This window comes from Eulemur rufifrons, chromosome 3 (assembly GCF_041146395.1).
Source record: "Eulemur rufifrons isolate Redbay chromosome 3, OSU_ERuf_1, whole genome shotgun sequence".
Lineage (NCBI taxonomy): Eukaryota > Metazoa > Chordata > Mammalia > Primates > Lemuridae > Eulemur > Eulemur rufifrons.
The window spans coordinates 60,712,660-60,732,570 of record NC_090985.1 but is presented as its reverse complement, the minus strand read 5'-3'; the positions used below and the strand labels follow the sequence as shown (position 1 = coordinate 60,732,570).

Genomic DNA, 19,911 nt, shown 5'->3' with positions numbered 1-19,911 from the left:
CCCAACAAAAACCCTAGACCAGATGGATTCACAGCCAAATTCTACCAGATCTTCAAAGCAGAACTGGCACCAACCTACTGAAACTGTTTCATAACACTGTGAAGGAGAGAATCCTCCCTGACTCATTCTACAAAGCCAGTATCACCCTAATACCAACACCAGGAAAGGACACAACACAAAAAGAAAACTATAGACCAATATCCCACATGAACATAGATGCAGAATTTCTCAACAAAATATTAGCAAACTGAATCCAACAGCACATTAAAAAGATAATTCACCATGATTAAGTGGATTTCATCCCAAGGATGCAAGGATGATTCAACATATGCAAATCAATAAATGTGATTCATCACATAAACAAAATTAGACAACAACCATATGATCATCTCAATATGTGCAGAAAAAGCATTTGAGTAAACCCAGCACCCCTTTATGATAAAAACTCTCAACAAAGTAGGCATGGAAGGAACGTACCTTGAAATAATGAAAGCTACATATGAGAAATCCACAGTGATATCATGCTGAAAATGGGGTAAAGTTGAAAGCCTGTAAAGGAGCTGCTACAAGACAAGGATGCCCACTTTTACCATTTCTGTTCAACTTAGTGCTGGAAGCTCTAGCCAGAACAGTCAGGCAAGAGAAGGAAATCCAAATCAGAAAAGAGGAGGTCAAATTCTCCCTGTTTGCTGATGATATGATTTTATATCTAGAAAATACTAATGACTTCGTTAAAAAACTCCTAGGATTGATAAATTAGCAAAATCTCACATTACGAAATTAATATGTACAGATCAGTAGCATTTCTATGTACTAATAAGCTGAGAGATCAAGAACCAAATACCATTTACAATAGCTGCAAAGAAAATAAAATATTAATTCTTTGGAATATACGTAACCAAGAAGGTGAAAGATCTCTACAAGAAGAACTATAAAATGCTGACGAAAGAAATCATAGATGACCCAAACAAATGGAAAAATGTCCTATGCTCATGGACTGGAAGAATAAATATTGTTAAAATGTTTGTTCTGCCCAAAGTGATTTACAGATCCAATGTAATTTCCATAAAAATACCAATGTCACTTTTCACCGAACTAGAAAAAAACCTAAATTTAATATGGAATTAAAAAAGAGCCTGAATACAGAAAGCAATGTTAAGCAAAAAGGATAAATCTGGAAGCATCACATTACTAGACTTCAAATAATACTACAAGAATCTGGTAACCAAAACAGCATCAACTGGTACAAAGGTAGACACATAGATCAATGGAACAGAATAGAGAACTCATTTTAAAAACATTTCTGTATAAATAATAAATGTTCTTAAGTCAAGGACTCTTTTTGCCCTATCAACTTTTATCTCCCACACTGCGTTGTACAGAGTACCCTATTTATATAGTAGATGGTTTCCTTGACCCTTTACCACCTTCATTCTATTTTATTATCTTCAGGCCCTTTTTAAATGTCTAGACTTAATGGAGTCTTTTTTTTCTCAGCTTACTCAGCATCCACTTATTCTTTAACCCACTGTAATATGGCTTCTTCCTTCACCATTAGAACTACTCTTTCAAACTTCTGTAGTGATATTAGTATTCATAATAAATCTTAATTTTTGGTTTTCTAGCTTGACATGATTATAAATATTATTCATATTTGCTGTCTTTTTTTGTGAAGAATTAAACTTGTCTCCATTGTCAGAAGGTGAAATTGTTTTAAGGAATGAATCTTGTTTGGTGTTGTTCATTACTTTGTGTTTCTGTCTACATAGAGGTGCTGGTGATGGTCCACCTGAGTTGTTAAACTCCTCAAGTCTAAGCTCATGTCTCCAACAATGTACTATTTAGCTTTCGTGGCATGTCTTTTTGTTTGCCTCTAATTGTTTAAGTGCAACTATCCCCCCCACATTAGATCCCATTCTCAGCTTCGGTATCTTATTCAGTAAAACCATTATTTACCTCCGAATCACATTTGTTTTATATGGAAGATAGGAAATGACATTGTTCCCCGTAAAGAAAATTATTCTAACATTTACAATACAAATGCCAATGCCACAAAAGGGAAAACTCTTTTTATTTAGGGTTTTCTATATGTAGTAGTTCATATTAACAGAGAATTTTCATATGCATAAAAATAAAAATGATAAGAGATTAGATACACCTTTAAGAAAACACAATAAATTATCATTATTCTTTTCTTATATTCACATGGACAAACTTTAAACTATTGAAGAGTATGGGCCCTGAAAAATAACTTGATTATATATTTAATTTTTAATTCTTTAATGTGTAAGAATACATTATTTTCTTATAATAGTTAAAAATATTTAGATTCTTAATCATTACTTAAAGTATTTGTGAGTATAGATGGACACTTGAGTATAGAATAGGCATCAGAGGATTGTAACTACACAATAAGCAAGTATTTCTTATTTAAGTTAGACATGAATATAGTAAAAATCGGGGCTCTTTTTTCCCCTTTTTAAAAAAAAATTAAAGCAGGACACTCATACTATAGCTCTTCTTTAGGAGCCAAATCCTTTTCATAGCCAAAGTGAAATGAATTGTAATCTGAATACTTAAGAATCTATAAATTTCATACTTGCTAATATTATTATAGTGTATAATTTAACACTTTTAACTTTTCAATTATTTAAAATCTTTAAACTCAATTGGCATCAGTAGTAATATTGAGAAAATTCTGTGCTTCACTGAAAATTTATCTGCAGTGCATTCTTTTCTCCTTATACAATGAATACTCCTAGAATTTGTCTGTTTTTGGAGTTATGATTAGAATATGTTTCCCATTTTTTCCCCCCACACTCCTTTTTCCCATGTTACTTTAGATCTTTATCATGTTGGCCAGATTTTAACTTTTACTTTTGTATATGTTTGGAATATGCCGTTTGATATTATGCAGCAGTTACATATATTATTTCTTTTCAGAAATGTTCTTATTTTATGTTCTTACTTATATTTTTCTTTTCCCTTTGGGCCTTTAGAATCTTCTTAAGCCTATTTCATTACTGACACTTCCTTTCCTTTTCTTTCTCTTAATAAAAGTTAAGGAATAACAAAAGAAATACCTTGTTTTCTTGGCAGTACTTTTGTCAGAGCATAAATTTTGTGCTTTTTCTCTCCTAGGTGTTTTATATTATAGATTCCCTCATAATTTAGATATATTTGTGGTCTGAATTTTTTGCCTTATGTAATGGAATCACTAGGTTACAAAGAAATTTCAGGTTAAGTAATTGTTTATTCTGTATATTTTATGAAGATAGTTTAGAGCAGAGATCATCAAACTATGGCTCATGGTCCCACTGCCTGTTTTTGTAAATAAAGGTTTTTTGAAACTTATTTACATACTGTCTATGGCTGCTTTTATGCTTTAATGGCAGAATTGAGTAGCTGCAACAAAACTTATATGGCTTGCAAGCCTAAAATATTGTTTGGCCTTTACAAAAAAAGTTTGCCTACTCCTGTTTTAAAGTATCTGGTCATTTTTAAAGTGACATTTAATTTCATTAAAATTAAATATCACATAGTTTTTTCTAAATTGATTATTATAAGAATTTGTATGTTGGTGATTACTGAAAATTTAGGAAGCTTGCAGACATTTATTAGGTTTTTAAGTATGGAATGTCCAATTTCCTTAAGTACTAAGTTTGACAGTTGATGTCTCTGACATTTCACTTTGACACTTCTTATTTATTTATTTTTTTATTATGAAGTAATCCTCATTCTTTCAATAGCATATTTTGGCTTGTGATTATCTTTCAAATTTTTTTAAGAGCAATTTTTGTGAAATGTTGGATAAGTCAAAAATTCGTGTTATTTTTGAATATGAGTTTTGTTGTGGAACCAATGCAGTGCAGATAGCTTGAAATATCAACAAAGTGTTTGGGAAGGATGTGGCTGATGAACGTTGATGGTTTGAGAGGTTCCATTCTGATGATTCTAATCTTGAAAATGAGCCACGTGAGTGACCTGAGACTAAGGTGAATAAGGATGAGCTGAAAACTGTAGTGGAAGCAAATTCATCTCAAGTTATACATGAATTAGCAGCAAGGTTTGACGTTACTATTCCAACAGCATTGGATTATTTGGAAAAAATGGGCAAGATAAAGAAGCCGGGTAGATGGGTACTGCATGAAATAAATGAGCATCAGAAGAGAAATCGTCTTGAAGTTTGCCTTTCTTTGCTGTCATGACATAAAGGTGAACCATTTCTACACCATATTGTTACATGTGATGAAAGATGATTCTTTTTGACAATTGCAAGTATTTGACACAATGGTTGGTTAAAGATGAAGTGCCAAAACATAGTTCAAAACTGAATATGCATCAAAAAAGCTAATGGTGTGTGTTTGGTGGTTTAGCACTGGTATTATCTACTACAGCTTCATGAAACCTGTTCAATCTATTACTGTGGATGTGTACTGCAACCAGGTGGACAAAATGATGAGGATGCTTGTGATTAAGCAGCTGAGATAGGTCAGTAAGACAGGCTAATTCTCTTGCGAGACATGTCGCAAAAAACAATGCTGCTCAAAGGACAGCATCTGGACTTGGAAACACGCCATCATCCACCATATTCACCAGACCTTGCACCAACTGACTACTACCTCTTCCAGGCTCTGGACCACTTCTTCAAGGAAATATATTCAATTCTCAACAAGCTGTGGAAAACGCCTTTTGTGATTTCATCACTACTCACTCTCCAGGTTTCTTCGCTGCTGCATAAGCAAGCTACCGTTAAGATGGTAAAACTGTGTTGATAGTTTAGGCTCATACTTCGATTAATTTTACTGCTTTTTGTTTGAGATATAATAAACTAAACTTTTGGCTCAAAATTGGACATTTCATATTTAATGACTTATTTGTTAAGATGTTGACATTTTCAATGTGGACAGTATCCTTACTGTGTAAATTTAGTTTTATGTAGAAGCAGACCGTTTAGAAAACTATTAATGGTTTTAAATTAACAGTTATCTTAACAAATTATTACTGGCATAATTTGAGTCCTTAAATAAATATTTTTTTTTTTTTTTTTTTTTTTTGACACAGAGTCTCACTCTGTTGCCCAGGCTAGAGTGAGTGCCGTGGCGTCAGCCTAGCTCACAGCAACCTCAAACTCCTGAGCTCAAGCGATCCTCCTGTCTCAGCCTCCCGAGTAGCTGGGACTACAGGCAGGCGCCACCATGCCCGGCTAATTTTTTTCTATATATATTTTTAGCTGTCCATATAATTTCTTTCTATTTTTAGTAGAGATGGGGTCTCGCTCTTGCTCAGGCTGGTCTCGAACTCCTGAGCTCAAACGATCCGCCCACCTCGGCCTCCCAGAGTGCTAGGATTACAGGCGTGAGCCACCGCGCCCGGCCTTTAAATAAATATTAATAGTTATTTTTATTATTTAGGGACATGAAAAGCAAGTTAATAATGAAGTATTAAAATTAAATTATTAAAGTATATACATGTTTAATAAATTAATAGAGGATGTATTTAATATATATACATATATTTTAATTTGTGTGTGTGTGTATCTAGACTTCACAATAGGTTGATTTCGAGAATGACAGAATGATCTATTACTGAATAAATTATCACTACCATGTAGGGTTATGGTTCTTGGAAATTATATATAAAGTTGCCCAAGAGAGGTGGTTATATTTAGTGTGTTAAACTTAAGAAGGAAATTGGATTAGTATTGGATTAGAAAACTTTTAGAGCACATATAGTTTACTTTAAAAAAGATGATTAATGCATTTAAAAAAAATTCTCTTGCTATTTTTTTCATGACTTTTTTTAGTCCTTTAATTATCTTAAAATATGTGAGTTATTGTATCTGTTAGTAGGTAATTAACGTCCTAAATTACTAAGAAATTTTCCGTCCAGTCAGTTAAATATTTTGAAGTTTTGTGGAATGGTTGCATAGATTTTTTTTCTGTGAAAACTTTAATTCTTTTTTTGTATTATAGCATATAGTTTGGTAATATGAGTTTTCAAGAACAGTCCCAATTTAATACTTACTGAAATTAATTATAACTGTATGAGACTAAATATTTGACTGCTTATGGTTTTTTGTCATGGAAGTAGTGTTTGCTTGCAAAATAATTCAGATGGTACAGAAGTAAGTAAAATAAGTAGTAAAAGTTATTATTTTTTTTGTTTTCCATTTTTCTCATACTCCACCTCAGAGACATACATTATCTAGAGTTTTCCTTTCCCCTGGCTGTCTACATTACCTTCTTTTCTTTAATTACTTCCATTTCTTAATTTTTTCCTTCTGCATCCCATATTCTTTATTCATACTGTTGTCTATGTTATTGGCTAGTATTTATGCAGTATCTGCCTCAGCTTCTCAAGTAGATGAGACTACAGGTGTGTGCCACCACTCATGGCTAAAGGGTCAATTCAACTTCTGACTACTTTTAATTATGTGTATTTGTTAAAATAATAGTTTTATAATGGAATATTTTGTACCTACAGAAAATTTTGGAAAATAACATGAATACCTCTATGCTTCTCACATAGTTTTAATAAATCTTAATGTTTTGCAATATTTATCTCAGGCCTTTTTGCCCCCAGAGAAATAAAATTTTACTAATACACTTGACGTTCTTTGTTAAAGTTTCCCATCCCCTTTACTTCTTCTCCAGAGGTAATTGCTGTTCCATGTTTGGTATATATCGTTCCTTTGCATGTTTTTATACTTTTAAAATATAGCCATGGGAATATATATTATTTTTGCATCTTCCTAAACTTTAATGGAATAATCTATGTATTATTCTATAACATGCTTTCTTCACTCAGTATTTTGATTTTAAGGCTTATCTGTTTTTTTACTGATACATAATCATATGTATTTATAGGTAACGTGATATTTTGATACATGTATACAATGTATATTGATCAAATCAGGATATTTAGGATATCCATCACCTCAAACACTTCTTAACATTGGGAACATTTCAAATCTCTTCTAGCTATATTGAAATATATAATACATTATTAACTATTGTCACTGTGCTGTGCTGTTGAACGCTAGAACTTATTTCTTCTATCTAAGTGCATATTTGTACACATTAACCAACCTCTCTTCATCCAACCCCCACCCATACCCTCACCCTCCCCCAAACAACCTGTCCTGGTCTCTGGTACTATCATTCTGTTCTCTACGTCCATGTGATCAACTTTTGTAGCTCTGACATTTGAGTGAGAACATTTGATATTTGTCTTTCTGTTCCTGGCTTATTTTACTTAACATAATGACCTCCAGTTCCATCCATATTGCTGCAAATGACATGATTTCTTTCTTTTTAATGGCTGCATGGTATTATATGTGCCCCATTTTCTTCATCCTTTCATTCATTGACTGATACTTAGGTTGATTCCATATCTTGGCTATTGTGAATAGTACTGCAATAAACGTGGAGGTGCAGGTATTCTTGTGATATGTTCATTTCTTTTCCTTTGGGTAGATACCCAGTAATGGGGTTGCTGGATCATATGGTAGTTCTATTTTTAGGTTTTTCAGAAGCCTCCATACTGTGTTGCATAATGACTGAACTAATTAACATTCCTACCAACAGTGTAGGAAAATTCCCTTTCTCTGCCTCCTTGCCAGTATTTGTTATTTGTTGTCTTTTAGATAGTAGCCATTCTTACTGGGTGAGATGATATCTCATTGTGGGTTTGATTTGCATTTTCCTGATGATAGTGATGGTGAGCCTTTTTTCATATACCTGTTGACCCTTAGTATGTCTTCTTTTGAGAAATGTCTATTCAGATCCTTTGACAACTTTTTCATGGAATTATTTTTTTTTGTGTTGAGTTGTTTGAGTTTTTTGTGTATTCTTTTTTTTCTGTTTTTGGAGACAGTCTTGTTCTGTCGCCCCAGGTAGAGTGCAGTGGTGTCATCGTAGCCCACTGCAACCTTAAACTCCTGGAGTCAAGCAATCCTCCTCCCTCAACCTCCTGAGTAGCTGGGACTACAGGTACATACCACAACGTCTGGCTAATTTTTCTATTTTGAGTAGAAACGGGGTCTTGCTCTTTTTTAGGCTGGTCTCCAACTCCTGACCTCAAGCGGTCCTCCCACCTCAGCCTTGGAGAGTGCTAGGATTACAGGTGTGAGCCACCCGGCCTGGCTGATTGTGAACTATTATTCAATCTCTTTAGGCCTTAGTTTCCTCATCTATAAAATGGGGATATTCTTGAAGTCATAGGGTTTATTAGGAGGATTAGAGAGGTATGAACGTAACGTCTTAAGCAGTATGTAGCATGTCAGAAGTATTATAAATACAAAATTTTTTCTATTTGTCTCTTTCTTCCATCCCTGTCTTCTTCCTTCCTTCCCTTTCTCCCTACTTTCCTTAAGAGAAACCCTAGTATCTTTTTCCTTGAAATATTTGCTGCCTGGCACATGTACTGCTCAGTAAAGGTAACTGCTTTTTCTTTGTGGCATATATAGTCATTCGATAACTCTTAAATTGTTAACTTTTTAATGTATATATAGATATTATTTCTCAAGTAGATAAGTAAAATACATGGGAAGGGTACCATCTATTATACTACTTATTATACTACGTACCTAACACATACTTTTCTTTGCTCAGGCATTTTTTTGCTGAGGGAGGTTATATATAAGAAAGTAAAGTGCATTTGTATTAATGTATTCAAGAACCCAATTACCCCCATTGCATTCTGGTAAAAATTAGTTGATAGAATGTGGTTTAGGCCAGAATGCTTCTATATATACTTTTGTTTTTTCTTCCATGATTTTCTACCTATTTTACTTTCTAAATCTCACAACTTCAATTCAGGGGTTTAAAAAAAGGGGGAGAAGGAAGTGGCAATCTGATAGACATCCACCAATGTGAAGGAAAGGGATGTCATAGACAGCAGTAAAGATCAAGTTTTTCCTAACATTTGATATTTTGATCTGTGGCTGGTGCAGTGTCCTGGGTCAGGTGGCTATGGGGTGAAAAGGGGGCAGAGGGGAGTTGGCTAATGGTTAAGTCATCTGGGGAATGTGACTCCGGTCCTGGTATTGATTAGCATCAATCTCAGAAGAGAGACCGTACCACACAAAAGTGTTTACAGTGAGTATAGTGATCTCTTTTATTGGTAAAATGTGGCTCAATGTTTAACTTTGGCCAGTCAGGTTAGTTATTCCTTCTTTTGAGGTGATCACATAAAAAAGAATCCAGGGGAGGGTCAACTCTTTTCCCTTCTTGCCTAGCCTAAGGTTTATTAATATTGCTCTCAAGGTAGATTTGGGCCTGAGATTCCCATTTTTACCATGAAAGTTAGTGAATGTGTCTTCCCTGGCTCTCTGTTGTGTTCTTTAAGTGTACCTCTGAGTAGATGACTTTGCTGTTCTGTTAACACTGACTCTGTGAAGTGCAGTGTTACTCTTAGGTATTCTATATTGCATCTGGCAGTTGCCATTGTGTTTGCTACTGGAGAGGATAGAAATGAATGTTCCTGTTTATTTCTAAGCCCCATTTACTGTTTTAGGGGTCTTTGGTGACCAGAACTGCCAAGTGAGTCTTAGTCCTTTTCTGCTTGCCAAGTTTGGTGCCACAAGGCTGAAGAGCTATAAAGCACATCACTTTTTAGTTCTGTTCAGTTTCAGTCCTCCTTCAGTTTTGTTCTTGTGTCTTAACCTCTTACTTTGTTTTTTAGACAAGGACTTAGAATGATTTAGGCACTTGTTTTTAGTTTTGTTTTCAGTCTTATTCACACCATTGTGAATCTGGGAGTTGATGGTTTTCAAGTTTTAATTGACTAACCCTATAAGGGGTAAGGGGAAAAGTATGCACCATGAACCCATGATCTGTCAGTATGAAAGCAATGGATCTATTTACCTACAGTGTTTGCCACATTTTCTCTGTCAGGAACTTTTGTAAGGAAATGAAATTCTTGCTTGTTTCATGAGGAGCAAAGGGCAGTATTTTCAGAAATAGCTATGTGGTCCCCAAGAGAAAACATTCTTTTGCCATGAAATACACTTACCAGACATTTTGGAAAAATTGCAGCCTAAATAAGAAAGATATAACTATAATGTGGGGGTTAAAAATTATCTCAAAATATTTTAGCTAGTATTTTTGAGAACAGAGTTTCTTTTATTAGTATTTGGGGGTTTTTAATGAAGCAAAAATGTTTAATAGTCCAAAGTCATGCCTCCTGATTAACAGCAGATGATGAGCTCAAAACTAATGATGGAAATAATTCTAGTGTTAATAGTAAATATTATAATTATTCTTGTTTTGCTTTGTTTAATTTGGGCAGGATTTGAATGGAAGCTTACTTCTGGATGATATAATTAAAATGTAATTGAAATGAAAATAAGCTAAGATTATCAAAAGGATTGTTTTTTATTTATAATATATAATCATAATTTCCAAACCATAATTAAGAAAGAAGTGTTTACACATGTGATAATGTTTGTTTCATAGCATGTTCCTATGAGGAGTACCATGATTAATGCTCATTTTTTTAAACACTAAAATTTCAGGTTTATTATAAATTTTAAGCAAATAAAATTATTTAGTTTTTCTTTTGAATGATAAACATGTAGTCTGTAGGGAAGCTTTATTCACTGTTTTTTTAACTATTTGAAAACTCTTAGTCTGCCTTATTTTGCTGTTAATAATTTTTTAAAAATAAAAATAACTTGTTCTTTCTTTTGCTTTAAAATGTTTGTCATCTCGTGTATGCCAGATTTATTGGACTGCAGTAGTTTTAGTGCATTTTGGCTGGAATATTTTTTATGACATCACTGTAATCTATATACAGTATGTGATTTCAGACGGTTTCAGTGTTAAATATTTTCATAATTATGCTAGTTTTGGCAGTTCACTTGGAACTTTTTCACATCTCTTTAATGAATATGTTTTACTTCTGGGCTTTTGAGACAACCACATGTTTAAAAAATTAATGGTGTGCTTTTAATGTTAACATTGTGCAGAAGTATATGACTATGGACATTTTTAAGGATGTAAGTTGAACTAAAAGTAATTACTGTAACTTATTCAAGGTAGTTGTCTTTTAGTATTTAAAGACTATCACATCCCCCAAAATAACAGAAGATGTCATTATAAAGATTGAATAGTGAAGTTGTTTTGTGGAATGAAATCTGTGATGTTTGTTTTGCATTAACTTAAAATGAACATAAGTTCATGAGAACATTTTCTTTATGATAGTGAATCTTTTACTTTTTGCTTGTATTTAGTTTAAAATTTTTTTCTAATGCATCACTAGCATCTGAAGCCATGCTCTCTTGTAAAAGATTCATTTTTTATTGTATACTTAGTGTGGTATTGAATAAGAATTTTTGTTTTCTATAGAAGGTCTTATTGTTCTTATTTGCCTTTTGTACCCTATTTGGTACATTAATAATGATTATTTTTATTTGCTCTTGAAATTTTCTCTTCAAATATGTAAAATAGAAAAACTAAATTTGTTACATTTTTGTAAATATTATAAAATAGTGTTATTGATTAATTAATTGATGGTACACAGTGCACCATCAGTTACCCTTTGTGTTGGTATCTTTGATCTCTCACTCCTCATATGTATCTTTCCTCCGAGCAAAAATGTGCTCTTTTATCCTTAAAAAAGGAATGAGAAGTTTCCAGATGATTTTTACCTCATATTACTACCTCATTTCTTTTCTCCTTGTAAATAATGCCCATTTTCTTGAAAGAGCAGTTTGTTCTTATTGACTCCATTTTCATTTCTCATTTATTCTTTGCATATTCATTTATTGCTCCCACTTGTGTCTCTCTAATGGAACTACTAAATCTCCTTTCTTATAGGTTGCTGGTAGTCGTCTCCTATTTACCAAATCTTGAAATAGATCAATTGGAATGAGGACTGAGAATATCTCTATAGTTCTTAACATTATCCCATTTTTTTATTGAACGATTCCATGCTTTTAGCTTCTGGTATTGTTTTTCCATCTTAAACAATGTATACTCTGGCCTTATTTCACTAATCATCATTCCTTATACGTGCCTCATACATTTCTACTGTTTTGCTTTTGCTTATGGTTTTTCCCCCTAATATTTAGCCTCTAATCATAACCTAAAACATTCTTGCATTCAGTTTTTAAGGGCTTGACCTTTCTAGGTCTTCCAATAGAATGACTTTCTTTGTGCTCTTATTACTTAAAAACAAAGAAAGAAAGTGTTACTTTGGTAGAATTAGTTATATATGTGTTTGATAGATTCTGAAATCCTTGATAAGAAGCATTATATCTAATTTATCTTTGTAAATCCAGCAATTGGTGTGTTAAGAGCATTACGTAAATGTTGAATCAGAACAGGAAAAGAGTATTCATTTGTATTTTACAAATAAAATAAATTTCTAAAATTTGTTTAATTTGTTTCTATGTTATTCATATTGAAACCATTTAAACCTTATATCTAACATGAATAATAATTCAGTGAACAGTGTTAAATAGGATGCAAAAGACTCAAGGATAATTAAAATTAATCATTAAAGATGGCTAAGAAGAGAGCTTGGATTCAAAATAGTGAGGATTTTAACATGTCAGCAACAAATAAGGGAAAAATTAATACCCTTTTTATTTATTTTGCACTTAGAGTTGGACATTGTTTAAAAGCTTCCCATTAAATAGTCATTTCTTTTTCTAATGCCATAAAATAAGAATTCTTTGAACACATTGTCAATTAGTTTGTTTTGATACTCAGCTAAAGAAAGGAAAAATTTATAGTTTTAAACTAGTTATTTCTTAAATGCTGGTTGAGAATGCAAAGTGTGAAAGTTGGTTATATTTTTTTTTGAGTTAAAATTAGAAATATTCCTTAGTGTAACCATAAACTGCATATATTCAACAAAATTTTTCCCAATTCTTAAGTATGATTGATGCTCTTCTTTTTCTTTCTTTAAAATAAAAATAGGATGACCATGAAAGCTGTGGTTCTAACTCTACCAACCGTAGTACTACTGAGAACACAAAATCATCAATAAAACCCCGGAGAATTCAGCAGGCTGCTCCTACAGATCCTGACTTACCACCAGGTAACTTATCATGGGATTGATAAAGCCAAATTTTAGGCATTACTGATTATTGTGTTAGTTCTTTGTAGAATATACATTTTTGGTGTCATAAAATTTTTATGTTATATGTGCATATGCACTTGCTGTATGACTTCAGAACAGGTTGGGTTCAAAGCCCTCACAAATAGCTTTCATTCAAATTTCTATCTTCTTTTGCAACAGGTTGTTCTGTGAGTTTCTTATAGCCTCTCTAAGCAAAGACTCATGGTCTCCTTGTTCTCTTTGTGTCTTGATAAACAGACAAAAGACTAGATTGTTCTGAGTTTCTGGAAGCTCATCACTAATGGAATCACAGAATTTTGGAAATGGAACCAGGCCTTAAATACATTCCTTTTATTTCTTAAAGTTTTTATTTACATGAGACAGTAGTGGCTTGCAAAAAACAGTTGCTTGGTAAATATTTAATGAAGGAAAAAAGATCATTACATGTCAGCTCTGTGGCCAAAGTGCATTGCTGCTTTTTTTACAGTTAGGAGTTGTTTATCAGTTACTTCTCTTTTGATTATATTTATCAGTCATTCCTTTTTTATGAGTTATATTACACGTTGTTATATATTTGTTTTCTGTGTGAAAGGTTTGTAAGCTTTCTGCTAACCTACTTACTTGTTGCTAGTCTTTTGGCACTATCTACTTGTAAGAGGCTGGAATTAGGTATGCAATTTCATGCCCACCTCCATATATGTCTGAAGTTATATTTGACTTTAACATAGTTAACTAGTGCTGTGGTGATGCTTAGTATTCTTTAGAACTCTACCTAACAAGCTTGGTAATCCCTCTGGCTTTTGGATAGATTATTTACCGCAAGCTGCCAAAGGTGTCAGAAGAAATTTTACTTCTAAATGTTTCCAATTCTGTGTTGAGTAGTGTAATGGATCCAGAACTTTCTAAACTTTTTCTTATTATTTAACTCCTTGGGAAAAATCCTGGGGAATTAAATTAAACTGTAAGTTAAACTGTAGCTTGTTTTTATTAATTAGGCAACCCTTTTACCCCTCCAGATTTCTGACTGCATATGCTCTCAAAACTTCCTATACCAGTATGATATAGAAGCATTGGTCAGTCTCTTTTGCTGTCTCTCTCGGCAAAGAATAATCAGTTTTAAGTTTAATCGTTGACTCCTGTTGCATATTTTGTTCTTCCTAAGAAAGAACTTGTTTAAGAAAAATTTAAAGCCATTGTCAATTGTTAATTTCATGGATAGAAACCTTCTGTGGGCTAACCTGCATGTACTCAAAACAGATCCCAGAGTTTTAATGATTCTTAAAAGTCTGTATTATTAATAGAATTTAGACTGATATTCAGAATCAGGAGAGTTAGCCCATTTTTATTGGCGCAAAACATAAAAACATAAACATAACATAAAACATCCTATTTTTAGTAGCGTATATCAGCATTGTGTTCTACCTGAACTACTTGAGTGAGGTAGCTTTTGGATTAGCATGTGCTTTTCTACCTTACCTAACAGGAGGGCTCATATCCTCCTTCATGCTGACATAAATCACAGTGAAGGCATTGCTTTAACAAGTAAGTAAAGCTTCTGGCCAATTAGTGGGAGGCAGAGCAGCTAAACTTAATTTTGCCAAAGGGATAAAAAAGGGATAATTTGAGAATCCAGTTGGATAATGGTAAATCATTTTGTTTAAAAGTCAACTCATATGGTTATTGGAGGATTCATTTCTGGCAACCTTCATCTGCCTGGGGATCATATTAAAGTTCTTTCATGGTAGAAATAAATTCCTGCTTTCAAAATTTTCTGGGGCACAGTTATTTCTTCTAGGATCTGTGGTTAAAATTTGGAGTTTGAGCATTTGTGTAGAGCCAGAGATAATTTTTGAGCAAAGTTTTGGTGTTGCCAATAGGCAGTCATTTGTTTTACTCCTTTAAAGAATAGGTGGCTCTCTAATAGGAAAAGAATACAAATCATTATCTAACATCCTCTTTGTGATCTCTATTCTTGGGGTCTAGAGGAGGCTTTTTCAGACTATGGATCCTGGCTACTTAGTGCATTGTTAAAACAATTTAGTGGGTCACGGCAAGCATTTAGCTCTGTCTAAGGAATGGACATACTTGAAGCTCAGACTCGAGAGGATGGGGAGGCATGGGCAATATATATAACCTGAACTTTTGTACCCCCATAATGAGCTGAAATAAAAAAAAAAATTATGGCATAGAATAGAAAACCACGTAGCATATTAACATACAGTAAATGTTAGTAATATTTCAAGAAATTTGTATATATGAATGTGTTTGTACTAGGATATGATATAATATTTCTTTTTTCTTTTTTTTCTTTTTTCTTTTTTATTTTTTTTTTGTTGAGACAGAGTCTCACTTTGTTGCCCAGGCTAGAGTGAGTGCCGTGGCGTCAGCTTAGCTCACAGCAACCTCAAACTCCTGGGCTTAAGCGATCCTCCTGCCTCAGCCTCCCGAGTAGCTGGGACTACAGGCATGCGCCACTATGCCCGGCTAATTTTTTCTATATAGATTTTTAGGTGTCCATATAATGTCTTTCTATTTTTAGTAGAGACGGGGTCTCGCTCAGGCTGGTCTCGAACTCCTGACCTTGAGCAATCCACCCGCCTCGGCCTCCCAGAGTGCTAGGATTACAGGCGTGAGCCACCGCGCCCGGCCTAATATTTCTTTTTTAAATTACTTCTTTTTCTTTTTTTTTGAGACAGAGTCTCACTTTGTTGCCCAGGCTAGAGTGCCGGTGGTGTTAGCCTAGCTCACAGCAACCTCTAACACCTGGGCTAGGCAATTCTTCTGACTCAGCCTCCCAAGTAGCTGGGACTACAGACATGCGCCACCATGCCTGGCTAATTTTTTCTATATATATTTTTAGTTGTCCATATAATTTCTTTCTATTTTTAGTAGAGATGGGGTCTTGCTCTTGCTCAGGCTGGTCTCGAACTCCTGAGCTCAAATGATCCACCCGCCTCGGCCTCCCAGAGTGCTCAGATTACAGGCATGAGCCACCACGCCCGGCCGATATAATATTTCTTATTGGAGGAAGGTCAGAAGAGTTTGAATCTGATTGATATGAAGAGAACACATATTCTTTCTGTAAATGATATAAAACTTTCAATTATTGCTAATAATAACAGTTTTGAATTCTGGGCTTAGCATATCCTATAAGATATGGTGACAATTAGAGAGTTTAAGGATGTTTCATTTATTTATCATTCATGTTTCCTCAGTATTCTCTGCACCGTATCTTAATGTAAAGTGAGACTACTTCCAAGGTAGATACCTGGATTATTCAGTTCTGTACTCTCTGAATTATATAGTCTTTGGCTTTTATTGAAGTATTAATACATTATAAGAAACAGTGATTTGTGGGCATCCTCTGCATTTCTATAAAATGGCTTTAAAAGGCATTGTCCTTTCATTTTTCAGTATCTCTTAAATTGTATGTGTTTTTCCTCTTACTTATTTTAAAAAATACTCCCTAGTGGGGAGTGGTGGCTCAAGCCTGTAATCCCAGCTATTCAGGAGGCTAAGGCAGAAGGACCTCTTGAGCCCAAGAATTTGAGGCTGCAGTGGTCTATGATCATGCCACTGCACTCCAGCCTGGGCAACAGACAGAAACCCTGTCTCTTTCAAAAAAAATTTCTACCTTTCTTGTCTGCTAGGAAGCTCAGAGACAAATTTTGTGTTTCATTGTATAGCTTCCTCTTTCTTGGTATTGCCATTATCTCTCTCCTTTTCTTCTCCTTACCCTTTTACTTAGGATTTGTGTATATGTATGTATTCTCTCTCTCTCTCTCTCTCACACACACACACACACACACACACACACTTCAGTGGAAATATTTAGAGTATGGTTAAACAAAAACCGTGTTGCCCACTGGGTCAGAAGATGTGATTTAGTCATCTTTGATCTTTACTATCCAGCACAAGAGCTAGCAAACATTTTTCTGTAAAGGACCCGTTAGTAAATATTTTAGGATTTGCAAACCACGTGTTTTCTGTCATAGCTATCTCTTCTGATGTAGCATGAAACCAGCCACTGATGATTAATAGACTAATGAATATGGCTGTGTTCTAATAAAACTTTATCAAACCAGATGTCACAGGCCTTATATTGTTGGCCCCTGATCTACTACAATGTCTGGTTCATAATGAGCGTACATGCTTACTGAAATATATAAAATCACATATTTTCCTCAGGCTTAGATAATCCAATTCATAGAGTCACTGAGATTTGGAATAAGAAGCTATCTCAGATTTTCTGGTCTAGCAGTCAGTCTCTTTTAGGTTGTGGACCCTTGAAAATCTGTTGAAAAACTAGTAGACGCACATATGCAGATTCAAAATTTGTTTATATTTTTAGGATATTCATATACCTGGAAGTCCATCCATAGGCTCAGCTTAAGCCCCTGATCTAGCCTACATTTTGAGAATGAGAAAATGGAAACTCAGATATTTTGGTATACATGGGGAGACGTTATTAAATTAGCAGCTATTTACTCAGCTTTTTCTGTTTTCTCCAGAAAATGTTGAATATGGAATAGAGGACAATGTATGTGTGTATGTGCTGAAATGCTTGCCATAGTGGGCATTTAGGGCTTGGTTTTCTGAAAAATTTCTTGAAGAAAGTTTAATAGTAGTTGGAGGATATGTCAGATAATTTAAGAATATTGTAATATATCAACTATTCAAGAACCTGACTCAAAAATATCAGTAAATTGTTATAGAAGATAGCACAAACATTTTCTTTGTATTTGGCTGTGGGGTATAAGAATTTAAAGCTGTTTCTTTCTGGAACATCTAAGAGTAGGGAAAGACCCTGTTGCAAATGATTAAAGAATGCAGAACTTAGAACTTATTTCATATCTTTTTATGTCTTAACATTATACTGCTTTTATTGCTCTAATATCATCCATTGAAGTTTTCTGGTAGAAATTTTTTTAAAATTTAAGCAACAGTGATAACTTGTATAAGTTAGGATAATGTTAACTGGTGGACAAATTAACCTCTAAATTTTAGTGGCTTAACACAATGGAAGTGTTATTATTTTTCATGTACCAGTTCAAAGACAGTGTTCTACCTGGACTCCAGGTTACTTTTATCTTCAGGCTCTGGTATCCTCTAGGCCAGATTTGGATTCTGGTGTTTTCAGCCTTTCTAATAGCCAAGAGTTTGGAGAAGACCTAGATCCTTCTTAATACCCCCAGCTGGAAGTGATGCATACTCTTTTGCTTAAATTTCACTGAGGATGGACATAATGTATGAGTTGGAAGTTATATCTTGATAACAATTCCACATTCTGGAATTGGGAACACAATTTATTGATGGATAGCTAGCCATCTCTGCCATATAGGTGTTCTTTCTCATTAATGTATCAATCCATTTTTAAATAGATTATGCTTCAAACTATTATTTTGATAATAACCTTCAAGAAATCTGTTTATATTTTGTTTATTACAGAAAAGATGGTAATTGGAGAGCCTTTATTTCATTCTAATTATGTTAAATTTCAAATACATAATAAGTGTGATGCACACTCTCTAGGGAATGGACACGTTTGAAGCTCTGACTCGGGTGGGGTGGGGGAGTAAGGGCAACATATGTAACCTAAACTTTTGTACCCCCACAATATGCTGAAATAATAAAAATAAAATATTGCTTAATAGAGGCAGTTGTTCAGTTTCCTTAATCTGTATTGGCTATGTGAATGAGAATATGCTAAAGCAGTTCATTGAAGGGTATCTTTGTCCTCAAAGAGTTAACTGTTCAGTATAAGAGATTTTGTACACTACACAGTGCAAAACGAAAGGAAGAAAAGCTCTAATGAAGCAAAAGAAATAGCTTTTGAGCACTAAAAGGAAGGGGTGGTTATGTCCGGGTATGTGTGTGGTTTCTGAAGCACCCATATAAAACAGAGGCAAGGCTGGGTGTGGTGGCTCACGCCTGTAATCCTAACACTTTTGGAGGCCGAGACAGGAGGATCATTTGAGGCCAGGAGTTTGAGACCAGCCTGGGTAACATAGTGAGCCCCATCTCTACAAAAAATAGAAAAATTAGTCGGGCATGGTGGTGTACCTGTAGTCCCAGCTACTATGGAGGCTGAGGTGTGAGGATCGCTTGAGCCCAGGAATTTGAGGTTGCAGTGAGCTATGATGACACCACTCTAGCCTGGGCAACAGAGTCCCTGTCTCAGAAAAAAAAAAAAAAACCAACCCAGAGGCAAGACAGATTGAAAATGACATCATAGCCAAATACTATCCAAAAATAATCTGTATTTTTAGTATAAAAATGAGGCAAAAGGGAATTAAAAGCAAAAGCATTAATGGAGATATATAATACAGATGCTAAATAATAAAAGGTACAGTTCTCCAGAGAATATACAATGATGTTTTCTGTACTTAACAACCTTGAAATGTGGTAGGTCAAGGATGAGAAAAAGCTTCAAATTGGGTTTTAGAATGTCAAAATTACTATAATTGTTCTAGTAGATACATGTAAAACTGCTCACTAAGCACATGAAGTAGGATACATTGTTTTAATGCACACATTTAATATCTGCAGATATTGACAAACACTATGAATCCTTATTTCTTTTTTCCCTTTATTTAGTTGTCTAGAACTTCTGTGACCATCTTAAATAATAATACTGATAGTATTCTCAACTCACAGCTATTTTCCTTAACTCCTACATTAATTGCTCTAAATTATTATCTAATTGTTAGAATCTGATGAATGCTTTTGATTCATGTTTTATTGGACCTGTATAGGGCATTTACAATAAATATTCGTTATTCTTAGCCTTTTTAAACAAGTTTTTATTTTGAAATAATTTCAGCCTTTCAAGAAAGGCAA

General features: G+C 34.1%; 1 protein-coding gene across 1 annotated transcript in view; it reads left to right on the top strand.

The window, feature by feature from the left end:
- VPS13B (vacuolar protein sorting 13 homolog B) overlaps positions 1 to 19,911 on the top strand; it is a 754,271-nt gene that overhangs the window by 26,703 nt on the left and 707,657 nt on the right. The window contains exon 4 of the mRNA XM_069465462.1: positions 12,930 to 13,050. Coding sequence (XP_069321563.1) covers positions 12,930 to 13,050 — 121 coding nt within the window. The remainder of the gene's footprint in view (positions 1 to 12,929; positions 13,051 to 19,911) is intronic.